At 40.2% G+C, this 18236-nt stretch overlaps 2 protein-coding genes across 17 annotated transcripts in view; one reads left to right on the top strand and one right to left on the bottom strand.

The window, feature by feature from the left end:
- The window catches only part of LOC115636742 (cyclin-dependent kinase 11B), a 35847-nt gene extending 21213 nt beyond the window's left edge, over nucleotides 1-14634 (top strand). For 7 of the 15 annotated variants that reach the window (XM_030537183.1, XM_030537181.1, XM_030537180.1 and 4 more), the window contains 10 exons: nucleotides 22-143; nucleotides 1887-1994; nucleotides 3116-3232; nucleotides 3510-3658; nucleotides 5345-5534; nucleotides 6396-8505; nucleotides 9678-9732; nucleotides 10300-10426; nucleotides 13247-13363; nucleotides 14420-14634. In XM_030537183.1, coding sequence (XP_030393043.1) covers nucleotides 22-143; nucleotides 1887-1994; nucleotides 3116-3232; nucleotides 3510-3658; nucleotides 5345-5534; nucleotides 6396-6488 — 779 coding nt within the window. In that variant the 3' untranslated portion in view covers nucleotides 6489-8505; nucleotides 9678-9732; nucleotides 10300-10426; nucleotides 13247-13363; nucleotides 14420-14634. The remainder of the gene's footprint in view (nucleotides 1-21; nucleotides 144-1886; nucleotides 1995-3115; nucleotides 3233-3509; nucleotides 3659-5344; nucleotides 5535-6395; nucleotides 8506-9677; nucleotides 9733-10299; nucleotides 10427-13246; nucleotides 13364-14419) is intronic. The other 8 variants (XM_030537176.1, XM_030537172.1, XM_030537171.1 and 5 more) reach the window with 8 other exon arrangements.
- The window catches only part of MMP23B (matrix metallopeptidase 23B), a 31429-nt gene continuing 23625 nt past the window's right edge, over nucleotides 10433-18236 (bottom strand). For both annotated transcript variants that reach the window (XM_030537185.1, XM_030537184.1), the window contains 4 exons: nucleotides 15494-15658; nucleotides 14435-14545; nucleotides 13208-13334; nucleotides 10433-11990 (listed from right to left, as the gene is read on the bottom strand). In XM_030537185.1, the coding sequence (XP_030393045.1) occupies nucleotides 11816-11990; nucleotides 13208-13334; nucleotides 14435-14545; nucleotides 15494-15658 (578 nt within the window). In that variant the 3' untranslated portion in view covers nucleotides 10433-11815. The remainder of the gene's footprint in view (nucleotides 11991-13207; nucleotides 13335-14434; nucleotides 14546-15493; nucleotides 15659-18236) is intronic.

The raw sequence follows: 18236 nt of genomic DNA, 5'->3' as shown, positions 1-18236 counted from the left end.
TTCTTTCTTTTATCCTTCCAGGTGAAGTGAAAACTTTGATGATTCAGTTATTACGTGGAGTCAAGCACCTTCATGACAACTGGATACTTCATCGAGACTTAAAGACCTCCAACCTGCTGCTGAGTCATAAAGGCATTTTAAAAGTAAGGATCCAGTGTTGTGGGTGTTTTTTTTTAAAGGCCTTGAACTTCACTGCATGACACTAGTTAATATCTGAATAGTGTGTTGCATTTCCATTCTTGCAGCTGTAGCATGCAAGAAAACCTACTGTTGCAGAATAGAATAAAATTTTCCATTAGATACAGAGACTGCCCTGTCATGGTTATAGGATTTATGCCAGGAAATGACTAATAAACAAACGTGGTTTAGTGGTCAAGGGAAATACTGTCTAGTTTTTATAGTAACATACCTAGGAGCCAGATCAGGGTTCTTCTCCCATATGTGGTGGTGTCAGTTGTTTGGGGGTGTGTGTGTGTTCTCCCGTGCGCTGTCCCAGCTCTGTGCAGAGAGCTGGAACAACAGACCTCGCGCGAACTACCCAATAAATCCACAGACGTGGTTCGTAGCAAAGGCACTTGGTCAGGTTTATTGCCAACGAATCACAGTGCTAATGCCCCAGCTCAATGGTTACAGGTATACTAACACGTTTGCTCGTGACATTGGACTGGCTCGGTTAGTGTCAGGACTTTCCACTATCCCCTAGGCCAGACATTCCCTCTGAGATGCATCTTTAGACACCAATACAAATAAGTTACGTGGCACCCTCTGTCGTATCAGGTTGCCACCTTCTGATGTATTAGGGCGCTACCCATTGCCTTGTACCTGTTGGTTCGATGAAAACATCTCTATCATCATGCAGTCATCCTGACTCTATCCTTAAGATTGGTCCACATGTTCCTGTTGTCTTTGGGGAATGTGGTTATTGGGGAGTTCTGGTACCACCCTTCTGGAATGTGTTTACCTGAGTGTTTTGTGCCTACCACCTCTTAGAAGTATGTGTTTTTGCCATATCGGCCCTATGCTTGCCAAATTCTGTGAGCCGGGCCTGCTTCTTGCTCACAACTTGACTTTGCTTCATATCAGCAAGGTTTTAACTACCTTAGCCCAGCCTCAGGCCCTCTTCTTACTACATGTGTGACGTTAAATAAATTGTTTAGTCTCTGTGCCTCAATTTCTCCATCTGTAAAATAGGGATAACACTTTTTTAACCCCTAAGGATATTGTAAGACTTAATATGTTAATTGAAAAGTACTTGTATAAGTGCTAAATTGTAGTATTTTTCTTCCTGTTGAAGGAAATAACATTAAAAGGTGAGTGTTCATTCCTGGGGACAGATTACACATTTTTTTAATTTATTTAAAAAAAAATATTGGAAGGGTATGCAACAAGTAGGATCAGGATATAACAGTCTTTCTCAGTTTCACAGTTCTAATATCCAGAGGCAAAATTACAAAGTTACTATTATTCAGAAACCTTCGGGTATTAATGTAGTATGCAGCCCATGCTGTTTCCTTTCATGAAGAAGACCGCTCTTTTTCACATTGTATGAAATTTTGCTGTTATGTGATTGCAATTAGCACCATCTAATATTGATTTTTTTTTTCTGCCATGAAAATTTAGCAGCCTAGGGAGAAAATCTTCTAGACCTTTGCCATGATGGTCAGTAATCGGAAAAAAAAATTATATTTGCCTTACCAGTCAAAGTAAATTACTGTTCTTGGATGAGTGAGGAGAAGCAGAATTTACAAGGTTAATTTAAGTCAGTGGTTTATTCTGCTAATTTCTTGCAAATTTAACTATTTTTAAGAGAGTGAGGATTGGGGAAAATGACTGCATAATGCACGTTTTTTAGTGGATAGTGCTAATGATGATCCATTCTCATTCAGGTTGGAGATTTTGGACTGGCCCGAGAGTATGGGTCACCTCTGAAGCCTTATACACCTGTAGTTGTGACACTGTGGTACAGGGCACCAGAGCTGTTACTTGGTGCCAAGGTATGTTTCTTCCTGTCCATCTCTGAGCTAAGATGGCAATTATTCTTTATAGCATCTTGATTTTTCCTCCCTTATTTATTTTGTAGTTGCCATACAAAGGATGATTTTTCATACTAGATTTAGAGATGGAAAAATGTGGATCTGAAACCATACTGTAATTGCTAATTCAGTGGAGATACTTTTGTTTGGTTTCCCATAAGCTGAAAAGGTTACATGCTTCTGAAGGGAGGTTGATGGGTGTAACTATACTTCTTTGGAATATGAATAGAAGAGAACTACCAGGGCTTTACTGCTAGAGATTGGTGGTGTTCATCAGTGCCATATAGGGAACTGGATTGCTTGATTTTTGGAGATGGGGAGGGGACAGCAGGGTGGGCATCTTACTCCCTTTCTCTACAACATGTGGAAGCTTGATGCACTGCTTTAAAGAGCAAAGCAAAGCATTTGGCACCACTTTGATCACGGTGTCTACCTGCTGCTTAGCCAATCCATACTGCAGACTTGGAAGAGGCCTTTATGTAACTCTAGGTGGTGAGCTGGTTAGTAGAATGTGGGTTGGGACAAAAAACACTGCAAGAATCACAAAAGCAGATGGTGAAAGAGTCAGAGGGAACCTATGCTTTGAGTCCAAGACTTTCATCCTATCTTATTAATCAGGCTGTGCAATATGTCAGGCTATAAAAAGTGAAAAGACTACTTTTGTTTAGGAAGAGAGCTCTACTGTTGTGGTCAGATTTTTGCCCCTTAAACTGAGATTATTCTTGGGGCAGAGGGGTCAAATGCAGAACACAGTGCTAATGTATGACAGGGCAGTGGCTAGGACTCCCTCTGCTAGTTGTGATGGGAATGATTCTCAACATGGGATGAGGAAAAAGGGGTGACATTTTCGTGAGTGTCACATTTCAGTATGTGGTGTTTGTGTATAATTAATTATTTTATTTTATAATTATTTTATAATTAGTTTTATAGTAACTTTTCCTTGAGAATATGCATGGTTCACGTGCGGTGAAATAATTATAATGTACAGTAAGCTAAGTAGTCAAATCATCATTGAGTTGGCTGGCAAACTGTGTCCCGTAAAATAATTCCTCCTGTAACTTGTACATTTTATCTATTTTCAGGAATACTCCACTGCAATAGACATGTGGTCAGTAGGTTGTATATTTGGAGAACTGTTAACTCAGAAACCGCTGTTTCCAGGAAAATCAGAAATTGACCAGATTAACAAAGTTTTTAAGGTAACTGATACTCTTGGAGTCACTGATAATTGTTGTAGCCCAGCACTGCTCTAGAAGGATATAGTAAGCAAATAAACAAACACCCCCTCCCAACTCTGATATAGATATAGATATAACAGAGCCTTCGTATTGTTCAGCATATACATGTGGTCAATATGTTCTTAAAGACTGTACTTTTATTTTACGTGTTCTCCTGATATTTATCAAATCATATATGCGGAAGGAACAAGAAAGATGCACTGTGGTGTGTATGTTCTTCTGAAATAATATTTTGCAGGACCTGGGTACCCCGAGTGAGAAAATCTGGCCTGGGTACAATGAGCTGCCAGCTGTAAAGAAGATGACATTCACAGAATATCCCTATAACAACTTGCGCAAGAGGTTTGGGGCGCTCCTTTCTGATCCAGGTTTTGATCTCATGAACAAGTAAGTGTAAATTTCTGTTAGAATAATGGAAGAACCCCTTTATTACAGCCTTATAATTATGGAGAATTTCTCCAGTCCTGCATCAAGACATGGCTGTCTTTTGGGTTAATTTCTCAGGAAGATGAGACTGATGCATCTCACGTCTTGAATTATCAACTCCCTAAATTCTGTTCTTGGCCTTCACATAGCTACACCTAGTAAACCTGAATCCTGACATGTAACACCTCTTATTATTCCAGTCCTCCGGCTCTGCCAGCACAGTGGAGTCCTAAAATATGTTTGTTTTCCCAGTAGAAGTTTAGATCATTCATATTGCATTTAATTATCCTGTCCTGTGAGTCTTCCCTCTTGCAGCTTACTGATGGTCATTGATATCAACAGTGAAGTCATAATGTTACAGTTAAACTGGAGGAGATGGGAAGGACAAGGAAACAGATCTTAGAATTCGTTTGAGGGAAGTGGAAAGCTAGGGGGGAAAAAATCTGTATTTTGTCAATTCTGTTAAATCAGCTGTTCTGGTTGCCTTCATAATTAGTTCTACCTGTAGACCCCAGATATTCTCTTCCCTGTCTCTCCCCGCTCTTTTTTTTTAAAAGATGCTGGCAATGGCTTGAGGGTTTTTTTTCCTCCAGAAAGTTTTCCTAGATTTCATGCCATGCATATGTACCTGGAAAGGACAGATTCAGGTACCAAGTCCTATGGAAAGTCTTCGGTCATCCTTCGTAAAAGAGGATTTTCAGTCCTCTCAATTTAGCCACTAAACATGCCAATCGGCTGTTGCTTATTTTTCTTTGAATCCCTTAAGTAACTTGCCAAGGAACCAGGCAAAGTCTGTCCTAGTAGAGATGTACTTGTGGCACCTTAGAGACTATCAGATTTATTTGAACGTAAGCTTTCGTGGGCTACATAAAAGCTTATGCTCAAATAAATTTGTTAGTCTCTAAAGTGCCACAAGTACTCCTGTTCTTTTTGCGGATACAGATTAACATAGCTGCTACTCTGAAACTAGTAAATATGGTTGTCAGTGCAGTGTTGTATAACTGACACTTACTTTGGGTTTATCTCTTAGAAGAGATCATTAGTGCAGGCTGCATGTATGTAGGCCATGGTCCTGCACAAGCTTAACTTTACCCATATTATTGAAGTCAGAGAGACTAATCTCTCTCTCTTGCTCCAAATGTTTGCAGTATCACAGTCATATTCTGTACAATATACAATATGGCACAATAGACAAACCTTTTGTACTGTTAAGTGCTTGAAATAGTTGACCACAAATCGACTGGTCAGGTTACATTACAGAATTGCATAAGAGTCATCTTTACTAAAGAGTGAAGCAGCATATAAAATTGTGTTAACTGAAACCACTTTAGATCCTTTCTAAGCTATATCTGCTTCTCATTCATCCAGATGCTTTTTCCTGAGGTGTGTGATGCTCTACAACTCAACAAATTTATCTTCAAAAGGGATTATTTTGGGCTTTAGTGGTGCTGAGTGTGGATAGTATTGCTACCCCTGAAAAATAATTTAATTTAACTAGCTGATTTTAAGTCCAGTTTTTATTACTTTTTAAAATAATTCTTTTTCAGAAAATGGGAATATCTTAAACTGGATGTCTGCATATTTTTTTCCCCTTTCTCTGCCCCCCCTTTTATTTTTTTAAACTCCATCCCTTTGAATAATTTTCAGGTTCTTGACATACTATCCAGGCAGAAGAATCACTGCTGAAGATGGTTTGAAACATGAGTATTTCCGAGAAACTCCCCTTCCTATTGACCCATCCATGTTTCCAACCTGGCCAGCAAAAAGTGAACAACAAAGAGTTAAGCGTGGCACAAGCCCCCGACCTCCAGAGGGAGGACTTGGGTATAGTCAATTGGTAAGTTTCCTAAATTGGTAAAGAACCAAATTTTGAGGTAATCCAGCATAGAATCTCTTACTGTCCCTTCTTGTGTCCCCTGGCGCTATTGTTGGGAAAACTGATAGACTGGACTGTATCGCCTTATTGGGTTTGAAATCATTAGATTTACTAGCAAGTTCATTGTTCTTAAAAAGTGAATGTGGCAAGCGTGGGGCATTTTGATCATAGATGAAGACTGAAGTCCCATGCCTGGTAGATTGCAGGCACCAAGGTGCAGAGGGAATAGTCCATAAAAGCTAGAGAAAAGTGAGGCTCATACCCTTTCCGCTTTCTGGGCTTCCTACATTCCTGTTTGCTAAGCTTGACTTGAGAAGTCATAGCCATTTGGATCCGCTGCAAAATCTCGTTTATTATACTCTTCTTCAGACTCCTCATTCAGAGCTACCTTCTCTTCCTTCCCAAATCCTGTATATGTTAGATGATACATTTTGTAGGTTGTGCTCAAGCTTCTTTTGATCACCTGTGAACAGACTGACGTTAAGTTTCTATATCCATAATTTTGAGGGTGTAAAATCTCAAATGGCAGATGTGCCCAAACTTCATTTGATCAGTTGGCTAATGTGCTGATTTACCAATATAGATAGTGCAGTCACAATAGTTTTTGTATGCTCAGAGATAAAGGCACTCAAAATAAAGTCCTTTTGGAAATATAGCCCTGGAGTGTTGATTAAATAACATGAATAAAACTCCATTAAATTTAACATGGTATTTCCTGTATCTTACGCATAGTATGTTCACTTTGTTTTTATTGTAGCGTTAGAACAGTGAGACATACATTTCTTTCTTATAAACAGATGAATTATATATTCATTTTCACAGGGTGATGATGATCTGAAAGATACAGGTTTTCACCTGACTACCACAAATCAAGGAGCATCGGCAGCAGGACCTGGCTTCAGCCTCAAGTTTTAAACTTAATATGAGGAGGGAAAAAAGACAGAGCTTTGACTTCAACCATGCTGTTGGTGAATGGATTTCAAAGTGCTCCAGTTTTGTTCTTCGCATCAGGAAGACTCTGTTTTACACAGAAATAGCCAGATGTCATCTTGCTGGGTGTGGAATATAACTGCTGCATTTCATTCAGGGGACTGGAATGAATGAATCCGAAACGCCAAGGATCATTACAAAAATTCATAAAGGAAAACTTGAAGTACAATCTCGGAACTGGTTTTGTTTTTTTACTTTTTAATTTTTTTTTGCTTGTAAATTTGTAGAATTAAAATCCATTTTTAATTGTTTAACAGTGTGAAGGATTTCATTTTCTTCACCTGCACCAGACTTGGATGGTGGTGGCACTAAATCTTCTAGAGGAAACAGATTTTTCTCTCTCCATCATCCCCATTTGTGCTTACACAAATTAAAGCATATTGTCAGCACAGGTAGAAAAGCTCTTTTGTAAAGATTATCATCTGTTTGAATTCAGTTGCTTATTTGAGCAAGAAACCCTAAAGGCATTTCTGAGGTGTCCCTCCTATTCTGTGCCTTGGAGAGAGCCATGTTGTGCTGTGCTTAATATTTACTGACCTTTTTTGAGAGCACTGATGGCCCGAAGTGGTTTCTGATGGATTGACCACTTCACTGTTTGATATACTGTATGTATATATTCACAGTGGCTGTGGTGCAGAACAAGAACTGCAATATTTTATAAATCAAAAAGATTTATATTATTTTCTATAGGTTGTCTTGTTAATGTCTCCCCTTTTTTCCCAAAAAGAAAAGGTAGGTGTACTGAATTTACAGTGCTACCTTCCATAGGAATTGTCCTAGAATGTTGTACTCTTATGTGTTTCTAATTTATAACAGATGTTAGAAAGGAATACTATAAAAAGTTGGATGTTCATGCAGTTAGAATTAGGCTCCAATCCAGTAACGTGCTTAATTTGAATGATATGAGTAGTCCCATTGATTTCAGTGCAACTATTCATGTGCTTAAAGTTAAGTATATTAAGTGCTTTGCTGGATCAGAGCCTTAGAAACAGGATTTTGAGAGACAGAGAGAGAGATTTGGAGGAAAATAGAAATGTGTAAATTGTATAAAATATTTTCTTAGGCCTAATCTTCTAATTTGCAGTTAACAGGGGTGGGGAGGGAGATTTTTAGTCTTGTTACCTGTCTGCTTCTGAAACATGCTGGATTTTGGCAAGATTGCACTGTATTAGGCGTTATGTGGCAGTTAATGTATGGAATAGCAGACTCTGTACTACATGTCTCAGACTGCAGAGCAGGAGAACATTTGGCAGTGACCTGCGCAATAGCTGATAAAGGATTAAAAATGTGACTTTATATTGTGTCAAGCTCCACTGTAAACTTTGCACATCATAACTTTTGTATTGTTCCCTTGGCAACAGCAGCTATAGCCACCCATGGACATTGCACATGGAAAAGTCTGATTCCCAGCAACACAGGATTATTTATAGACAAAGATATTTTTTAGTAAAACAAATTTAAAGCTGGATTAAGATGGGAATTTGGTCTGGTTTTGAAAAGTGTGTGATTCCAGATGTTCCAGGGGAATATTGCTACTTGCTTCTGTGGAATGGCATTCCAAAAGGTCTGCCTTGGCTTACTGTAACAAGCAACGAAAACACGTAATCTTTTAATTCAAATGTCTGTTTTTCCATATGGAGTGCTTACTGTGTATGATCCTAGTTTGACTTGTCCATACAAAAAAAGATGATTTTTTAAATTTTATGTTCCTGTACCCTCAAAGTAGCTAAATCAATTTATTATAAAATTGAGTCCTAAGTTTATTTGCCCTAAATCCATTTTTTTCTTCTTACAAATGTATTAAAATTAGTGAAATGCTAATCATGTTTTCCCAGCAGTGACTAATATTTTCTTTTTTTTTTTTTTTAATAGGCTCTACATATACATTTCAGGTGTGACTGGTCAGGTGTTTTTCCCTATTGAAGCTGGGCCTTTAAGAGGGGTAAGTTTGTTTTTTAATCTTACTTATTTTCTCACCATATTTCAGAGCTTACTTTGAAGACAGTTTGTTCAGGGAATGTAATGTTGAATTGGTTTGAAACCACTCTTTCCAAGCATCTGAATTCATTCTGGTGGTGTGTTTCTATAAGCTTTCAACATTGGCCCCTGTGCAGATTCTACTCTGTGAGCATGATAGGAAATAGCAGGACTTTACTCTACTCTTGTAATGCCTGCACATTTTGAGGATAATCAAATGTCATAACAGCAGAGGTGAAATTTAACTACATTTCTTACCATGAGAATATAATTCCACCATGGTGAAGTGTTTTCAGTATCAAAGCTGAGTGAGAGGAATGGGAATACAAGGCTTTTAAATATCTGATTTTCCTATATTGTGCAAAGTTGGGAGGACTGGCACTTGTTTGCTCTTTGAAGGCCTGAAATATTTCTAAAAAGTGCTTGCTTGCGTTTATCTTGCTTTTCCAGGAAGATGCTATCAATGACTAGAAATTTAGTAGGTTTGTTGGCATGGTTAGTTAATGCTGGTGGTTTAGATATTGGTGTGCTGTGCCAACCCCCCCGTATGAATGGCACCTAGGTAATATGGCAGGGCTGGATGGTTTGCTAGTGTGTAGATCCTCGCCTTTGCTAAGCAAGCCACTTCCTGCCTTCCCTCCTCCACCATCCATGTGAGCAACAGCCAGCCTGTCCCTGTGGGAAAACAGCTGAGCAGAAGACTTTATCTCTACAGGAAGCCTATAAACAAAATACTCATCTCTCCACAACTGTTACTCCTTTGGGATCCACTCTCTCAGAACCCCTGTGACATGTCATGGGAGCAGGGGTCTCTGTTAATCCCTAGTAAAGGCCTGTGGTGATATTCCCAAGAGTGGAGTCATGGAGGAATGCATGTTTGTGACACACTATCAGAGCAGCTTAGATACACTAATGAATTCACACCCCATTTGGGCAGGGAAAACATCCACCTATTACAGATGGGGAGCTGGAGATGATAGATAGAGGAGCTACAATTTTCAATCTCAAACATGATACAAGGCAGGGACTTTTAGCAAAACATTTAATGCAGTAGGGTCTCAAAGTAAGATTTAGGTGTAAGCTGATGCTGACCCCATAGTCCCTAAAAAGAAACACTTTTTCTTTTTCCCTCCTCAGGTCTTTTCTTGTCTCTGTCTGGGTAGACGAAAGTTCACTTTAACCTCACAGCACTGTCAGTAACCTAAGAACATTTTGGTTATAAAGCTGGTTCTGTAATTTTAGTTTGCTGCAGCTTTAAGATGTCTATTTTGACATCACATGTGGTTGTTAAATTAATCCTGAAATTTGGGAAAGAACCCTAGTTACAGCAGCAGTTAGTGGGAGTAAAACAAAAAACCAAAGTGTGATGATTTCCCTGGGCTCCACCAGTCACCTCAGTAGGGGCCAGAGTGTGTCTGTCCTCATGCTTAAACTGTTTTAAATTCTTTCACATCCCCTATTCCACTCAAATGTTTGAGCCACTCAGCAGCTGGGGGAAATATTGTTCCTGTAATATACTTGGGCACAATGAGGCAGTGGGAGATGTGGAATTCTTATCTTCTAGAGCTTGTATATACAGTAGTTATAGCACTATAACTAAGGTATGGATTTAAAGTGAGATTATTATGGTAGTATAAACCCCTCTGGACACTTTCTGGAATAAGATCAGCTTTTCACAGTTTAGTACATGTCACTTTTATACCAGTGTAAACTGCCCTGTGGACAACTTATTCTGGAATAATTGTATCTATCTGTTTAGCAGAAACATCTATTTCAACACACACAACTGCTGGACTTCACTAGATTATCATCCAGCCTTTGAATTAATTGTGCTGTTTTTCCTGAAATGGACACAAGCATGGTCTGAGAGAGAACTGCCAGGACAGGTATTCTTCAGCTCTCCCCTTGTTCTTTAGAGTTTATGGCAAGAAAAATGCATCAGAGCCAGGGATTAGAGTGAGGTGTGGGTTTATTTACAATCTTTGTTACCTACAGGAAAGGGGTGCAACTCCTGCTCAGTTAAATGTGAATGATGTTTGCAGTTGCCAAATAATAAGGGCAGGGAAAATAATGAGGGCAGAGAATGAGTCTTGGAAATGTATGGCCAATGGGAAACTGCCCAGGATGATAGCAGGGACCCACCAGTCATTTGGCAGCTGACTCCCTGAGCTAATAGACTGGGGAGAGGGAAAAGCCTTCTGAAAGAAGGTAGTTTGCATTCTAAGCCAGCTGTACAATGGAAGTGCGGTGGGGGAAGGAATGTGGTACAAAGATGAACAGGGCCCACAGCCTTGACTGGGGTAAAGCAACTTAGCCAGTTTAAATTTGACATAGCTCTATTTGCAGTGGAGCTAAGGCTCTGTCTTCTAGTTAACCTATTTCTGTAAATAAATATAGGTGTTCAATATGTAATTAAATTCAGCTCAACTACTGTTTACTTTGCAATGATGTAAGCATTAAATCATTTTTGTCTAGAAACAGCAAAGCCCTGTTGCTGTCAGGGGGACAGGTTGTCCCATTACTCATCAGATGTTTACTTAATTCAAGAAACAAAAGCATTTCCATAATTATTTTAGTGATTTATTGGTAACTAACAATGACATCTGATAAAGGCTTGGAGGCTACAGAGGTAAACAACAAATTGTGATAAATGCAAACCACAGAAAAATGTATAGGGGAAAAGATGCATTCCCTGGCTATTTTAGTTATATAACATTTGGAATCAGAAATTTCCCCTATAAAAATGAGTTTGTAGAAAAAGCTCATTCTAGAGTTAGGCTCTTCTTCCTCCCCCCTCTTTTACTCCTTCAGTGCTTGAATAACAGCATCCATGGAGAATACAGCTAGGCATCAGTCTTTTGTTTCAAGCCCCTCTAATGCTATATATTTGTATTTAAATAACTTCCTGAAATGCTTGACAGCAAGACAAACCCTGGAACATTAACCAGTCCTTTTTTAAATCTAAATCCAGGTTTCATTAATCCAGTGAAGGATTGGTTAGTTTTTAAATGATCCACAATTACCTGGGTCATCTTGGCTTCAAGATTTTTCTCTCTTGCAGCAGCATGTGCTTGATAAATTTGTTAATAGTAAATTCTGGGAGGAGAATTTTTCCAATGATCAGGTCCCAGTGTCCAAGTTTCTTGCCCAACCACTGGTAGCAACTGATTTCTATGGTGGCTGCTCTGCTGGAGGTTAAACATAAAATGCTGAAGAGGTTGGGTTTTTGTCAAACTTAACTAGCAGTAACTGAAGTCTTCATTAAAAGACCCTTGTTAGTGCCTAACCCTAATCCTCCAGGAATAGGTAGTCAGGATTCTTTGCCTTTTCTTCACAATGCAGGTATAGGTTCCTTCATTAATTGCATTGGCAATAATGCTCATGTGGTCATCATTTAAGGCTAAGTAACCAGGATATGAATATTCCAGAAGCTCTTTATCTTTATACCAGCTGTCATAAGAAAAATGGTGAAAATTAAACACATAGCATAGATCAAAGTGCATTTAAGGGGCTTGTCAGTAATAAAAATTTGTATTGCAGACCAACTTGAAATGTAGATTAAACTTCAAAAGCTTCTACCTCCCTAGGGACTTAGGTGTCTTCTAGTGGCAGTTTCAGACATGCCTAACTATCACTAGGAATTAGGTGCCAGTGATAAGGCACTTAAGGCCAGATTTTCAAAAGCATCTAAGCAGGTTAGTTACCTGATTCCCATTGAAATGAGTGGAATTTAGGCATCTAAACTGCTTAGTGCCTATCTGCATCTTTAAATACATTTGAAAATTTTAGCCCTAGTTAGTTTTATAAGTAGGACCCTGTTTGAGTCCTGGCAGTATTTGTGATTTTACCATGTTTAAAAAAAAATTCTCACACTCTAGCTGTCAAGTGAAAGATCCAGCCAAACAAAGGAGACAGTGAAAATGACTAGACACAGCCCTGTCATACACATTGTACCCAAGCTGAAAAAAAAAAAGATTTTTTCCCTTCGTCTTTGTTGGTTTGTATGTTGAGAGAAGTATTAATTTTATAGATTCATCAATTTAAGGCCAGAACAGACCATGATGATGATCTACTGTAACCTCTAGTATAACATAGACCAGAAACTTTCCCTAGGGGTGAGAGAGAGACTTGTTACTACTATTTATCTGATAGTGTCAGACTCTGGGATAATTAAAACCAACAATACCCCTGTGCAACATTAAGTGTTGCATTCTCATAATCAGCAGTAAAGCATTCCAGGGGGAGGGGATCTAGCATTCCCTGGGGGTTAAATTTTACATTGTTTCTTGTGCTCTCCCATCTGTTTGTCTCCACTTGTTTTCTCATGTCTTATACTTAAATTGTGAGGGATTGTGTTTTTGTTCTGCATAGCAGCATCTCACTCTATGACGGGCTCCTAAACACTACTGCAATACTAATAATAAAATGATACATTGTAGTTTTAATGGCTATAAAGAGAAGCCTTAAGTCCATGGGTCTCAGAGTAAATTGCTACTTTGTAATGTCACTTCTATAAGGACAAGTGTTCTGAACACTGTTTGTTCCAGTGAAATCACTTCTTATTCAAAGAAAAAACTCATCTCAGAACATTATTTCTAGATGTCTGATATTGTTTTGTCTGTAAAATGCTGTGTCCCAAATGACTGGAACAGGGGAAGAGCACTTACTAAACTTTGCCTTTTTTATGAATAATCTTCTGTCCACAGCGAAAGGTGACATTTCTGCCTTCAGGAACGATCTTGGTTTTCATCCTGAGTGGAGGAGGAGTTGGCGCTACAGTTGGAAAAGGGAATTCTGTCCAGCAGAAGGAGGGGAAAAAAATAGTTAAGTCAGTTCAGCAATGCTTTGCAATGGGATAAAGATAACAGTATTTCTGAGGAACCACACTGCCTCTCAGATTTCCTTTTCTGTATAGTAGTTCTTCAGAGCTTCCTCCTAAATAAGCAAGTATTGGAAAGACTAACATCCTCTCAGTGCATTTACATGGCACAAGATGACAATGGCAGGCTTCTTTCTATCAGCACAGCCTTGCCAACACTTGTAATTTTAGTGCAAGTCTCATGATGATTAGAGTGAGGGAGGAGGCGCCAGAGGAGAAGAGGAAGATTTAAAATCCTAGGTCCTGGATTCACATGAGAATCTTTACAGAGAAACAGTTTACATAAAATACAAGCACTGCCATTGAAATGCTGTTCTAAGACACATTAGTGTGAACAGAAGTACACAACCCATGTGCCCTCTTTCCTTTAGTCCAGTCTCACAAATATGTTCCCACTGCACTGGCATTGTAGCAAGCATGATTGACACCCAATATGCAAGTCCAGCATTAACTCCAATGACCTGCTTTTTCCTCTCTATTCCCCCATCTTATCTGAGAGAGACTGATATTTGTTTAACAAAGCAACCACCAGCCTACAGATTTCCAAAGGGATGGGTTAGATATAGAGCTGCAGAGCAGAGCTGATGCAGACAGTATAAGTTAGACCAACCAGCTATAGCTCACAACTTTCCACCTCCTACCACATTGTCATGTAAGTTATGCCACCAAATACCTCAGCTCCTGAGGGCAAAATCCAGAGGGGAGGGAAGCAGTACAAGGCACATGAAACATTTATATTTTCACAGCCTCTCAGGGCATCAGAATATTAGATCAGAGAGGAGGAACACTGACCAGGACAGCAGGCTTTCCCATACTCTAGAAAACATGCCCTGGTGTCTTAATGTCCACATCCTGTGGCTGAAATGCAGTAGGCAAAGCAAGGGTGTTAAGGGCATCACTCATTGCTGAATTCTTTGGTCCGGAAGTCTTGTCATTTGTCACTAACATTCAGATAGATCACACAATTTAACATTGTCTCTCTATCAACCCTTAACCCCAGAAGAGGAGCCGATACCGTAGCAGAAGTCACAGCTGGACGGACAGTGCTTTTTCATCCACTTCCTACGAGTCTCACAGAAACCTTTCCGAGCCCACAATGGACATACAAATAGTCTGTCTGTGCAGCCTGAAATGAAAGGAGACAAAGTATTAAAAGGACAAGTGCCAGTTCTGAATGTGAAAGAAAGTGATGTGCAATAAAATGACTCTGGCTCACATCGCGCAAGTTTGATTTGCCAGGGGTGGGAATCAGCCTAAAATAACATCGGAAGTATGTGCTTTCCTGTATTTACATTAATTAACAACCAACATGGAGTGAATGAACTAGGCTGGACTGTCAGTGGAACTGTGAATTTGCCCCAGCTGAAAGTCTGACTTCAATGGAGCTGTGACACCAGCTTTGGCTCACTGCTCCTTAATGTCAGTAGAGAACGTGCCAGTCTGGCACAGACAGCTGTGCAGTGCAATCTCATTTTGAGCATTGTCTTGATAAATACTGGTGCCTAAGTTAAGCTAGCTCTCCTCCTGCACCCCAGTTTGGTTTGTGGGTAGGTCTTGCTCTGTTCATATTGCCTTCCCACTCTGTAAATATGCCTTAGTCTCATTTTCTGCCTTCCCCTCTGCGAAGCTCTAAATTTAGCAAATGTGCAAGTGGCAGTGCAAACCACAGCTCCTGATCCATACATTGAAGGAACAAGGCTTTAGGTTTCAGGCCTGTCAATCTCCTACCCATCATAAGCACAGTATTTTTGCAGATGTGAGGGGAGTGGAACATTTCCTCTACCCACTCCCATTAGCTTCAGCATGAAATTTACTAACACATTTCAGGACATGCTCACTTCTGCCTTGCCTAGACTCCCTCTGACCTGTTGGGGTAGCATAAGTAGTCAACTTGCTGCCAAAAACTCTTTGCTTGTGAAATCAGAGCCCAGTCTGGTCAATGGGAGTTGCTGGGTGCTCTGCACTTGAAGCCATGATAGGTGTCAGGAAATCAGTGCTGCTCAGGAGCAGGCCTTTAGTCTGGTATTCTTTACACTAACAGCTACAAGAAACAAACCCTTTCCTCTCCTCTCACCATAGAGCCTGTGAATCCCCCAGATGTCATCCTGGGAGATGGTCTTTTTCCCAGTTAAAGTGGCATTGATGTGCATCAAGGCATTAGAGTTCAGGGAGTGCATGAGTCCCAGGGCATGTCCAATTTCATGAGCTGCTACGTGTACCAGGTCTGTAAGCCAAACACCTGAGAGAGGAAAAGAACAGCAGCAGAAGTTACACAGCATGGTTCTGTTCAGTAACCTTAAAGTGCAACAATGGATTCAGCTCAGGACACCATTTCAGATTTTGTTCTGACAGTTAGCAATTGTTTTATCTACCCTGCGGATTTGCCCCAGTTCCATCTCCGGTGCATCAGCAGTGGATATTTGCACCAGCAGCTCTTACCCTGGTTTCATGCACTGTGCAAACAGTTTACATTAGAGCTGCTACATTTGTGGCTGAAATCAGGACAAAACCCCAGAATGACCAGGCCGATGTGTTCCTGGCAACATTCTCCCATGTTATTCCCACAGCATCATGCTTTAACTAGGGATTAAACCATTAGCCATTTACCCATGTATAAAGCACACTGTTTTGATTGTTCTCCATACATCTAGGGATAAAACTCCTACAAGGCAGGTTACATTTTTGTTGTACTGACCTTAGCATCCCCTTAAGGTGTAGAATTGAACTGCAACTTCTTGGTAGTAACTTGGAGACTGTTAGTAGAAGGGACCGATAGATTTTACCAGAAGGATGATTATAATCATTTACCCGTAAGACAGGCCAGAGAATCTCACCCAACAATTTCTGCATCAAGTCAATTTGTGGTTGAACTAGAGCAGCTCTCAGAGAAAGATGGCATCTTGCAAATTTGCTTAATGCATTAAATGGGAGTCTCTGGAAATGCTTGTTTACCTTTGTTTGTTGGCTGTTTCTCAAGGCACCTTTGGATGGTGGGTGAGAGAATCTTTCATCCCTGTCTATTGTGATGTTAATTTGCATCTGTGCACCCAGATAGTTCAGCCATTCTGAAGAATTGTGTGTTTGAGGAGCACCATGTGCTTTACAAACATTAGTGAAGTCAGACTTGAAGCATCATCAGTATTGTCATCACTGTTTTGCAGACAAGCAGTTACAGGGACTGGATCTCCTCTCATTCAAACCACTGCAAATCAGAAGCGTCTCTACTGAAATCAATGGAGTTACATTGCTGTCAGACCCGTGAGAGTGGAAAATCAGGTCTAGGGTGTTTATGGCAGAGCCAGGAATAATATTCAGGTCTCCTTGCTTCCTGTCCCAGGCCTTAGCCACAGAACCATCCTTTGTACCCTATGAGATTTTGGAATGAAGATTTTAACTGAATTGTGACACACACAGCTCTTGTCCTCAGCTAGGAACTTTAGCTCGTCAGTTCTCCTCATGCTCTGAATCCTTGACAGATGTACCCTGTTCCTCCCTTGGTACCTATCATTCCTGACATGGCTAAGAAATTTACTGCGATATCTCCTTTCCTCTAAATAGCTTTTAGGGAGCTTCATGGTTTGTGCTGATATCTTTCTGGACTCTGCCACCTTCTTGGGGGGCAGAGGGGGAATGACCCACTCACCCACTGTAACTACTGCAAACCAAAACGCTGTTAATGGTGTACCAGCAGCAAAAACAACAAACAGGTAACTCATTGATAAGTATATGGTTTGGTAGCTAGCAGACAATACCCATAAAATATGGACATCTGATTTTTATCATCACCAGGTCACTGCCATGGAATGCATTTAATCTGCAGCTCAGGGTTTGTGTGGGTTTTTGTTCCTCCCCCCAGTACAAATATGTTAGAGAATCTTGTAACATGACCACGCCCGCTCCATCTCTCTGTGAATATACGTTGACATTCCTGCTTTAAATGCCATACAAACCACCTTCGTCCCTGGAAGGTTTGTCTGGGGTTTTGCTCTAGTTTTTATTTCCTTGTGCTTTAAAATGTTCTTACAAGTAATTCTGGATTATCATTGAAATTCTCTCCCCCAGCTGGTTTCATAACCTTGTTGTGTGAACTGTTTATTTGGTTTGTTGTTTCTATAGCTCTGTAAGCATGTGAGAGACTTTGCAACAGGTTAAAATAAGAAGTCCAAAATAAAATCCCCAAAAATCCGTGTCCTGAAGATGTAAGAATAAGAGAGCGCTTGAAATAATTCTGCAGGGGCAGGAAAAAGGATTAGGGGTGAAATTCACCCCAGTGCGGAGGGCCAGCACCAGACTCTATACATCATTTAATTCCCACCTTACTTTAGCAGTAGGATATAGAATCTTTTCATTGAAGGCAACAATTCAGGTGCACAGTGACTAATGAGCTGTAAGCCACTGGACAAGTGTCCACAGATAAAAAATTATTACCCAGGCTGACCGCAGATACTGAACTCTCTAGGGGGAGGGATAGCTCAGTGGTTTGAGCATGGGCCTGCTAAACCCAGGGTTGTGAGTTCAGTCATTAAGCCACTTAGGGATCTAGGGCAAAATCAGTACTTGGCCCTGCTAGTGAAGGCAGAGGACTGGACTTGATGACCTTTTGGGGTCCCTTCCAGTTCTATGAGATAGGTATATCCCCCTCTCCAGAACAGAACAGAGCAGATATTGGCAGGGAGTTAGGAGAATCTCATACTGCTGCTGCATTCAGTCTGACTTCCACCTTCAAAAGTGGTCCAAAACTGCCCAATTTTCAGCCAGACCCTTCCATTTCACACTGGCTAAGCACTCTGATGTTGTGTAGCAGCTGTAGGCGTAAG

This window comes from Gopherus evgoodei, chromosome 18 (genome assembly GCF_007399415.2).
Source record: "Gopherus evgoodei ecotype Sinaloan lineage chromosome 18, rGopEvg1_v1.p, whole genome shotgun sequence".
In the NCBI taxonomy this organism is placed as follows: domain Eukaryota; kingdom Metazoa; phylum Chordata; order Testudines; family Testudinidae; genus Gopherus; species Gopherus evgoodei.
The sequence above is the reverse complement of the archived record's forward strand: the minus strand, read 5'-3'. Positions and strand labels throughout refer to the sequence as shown.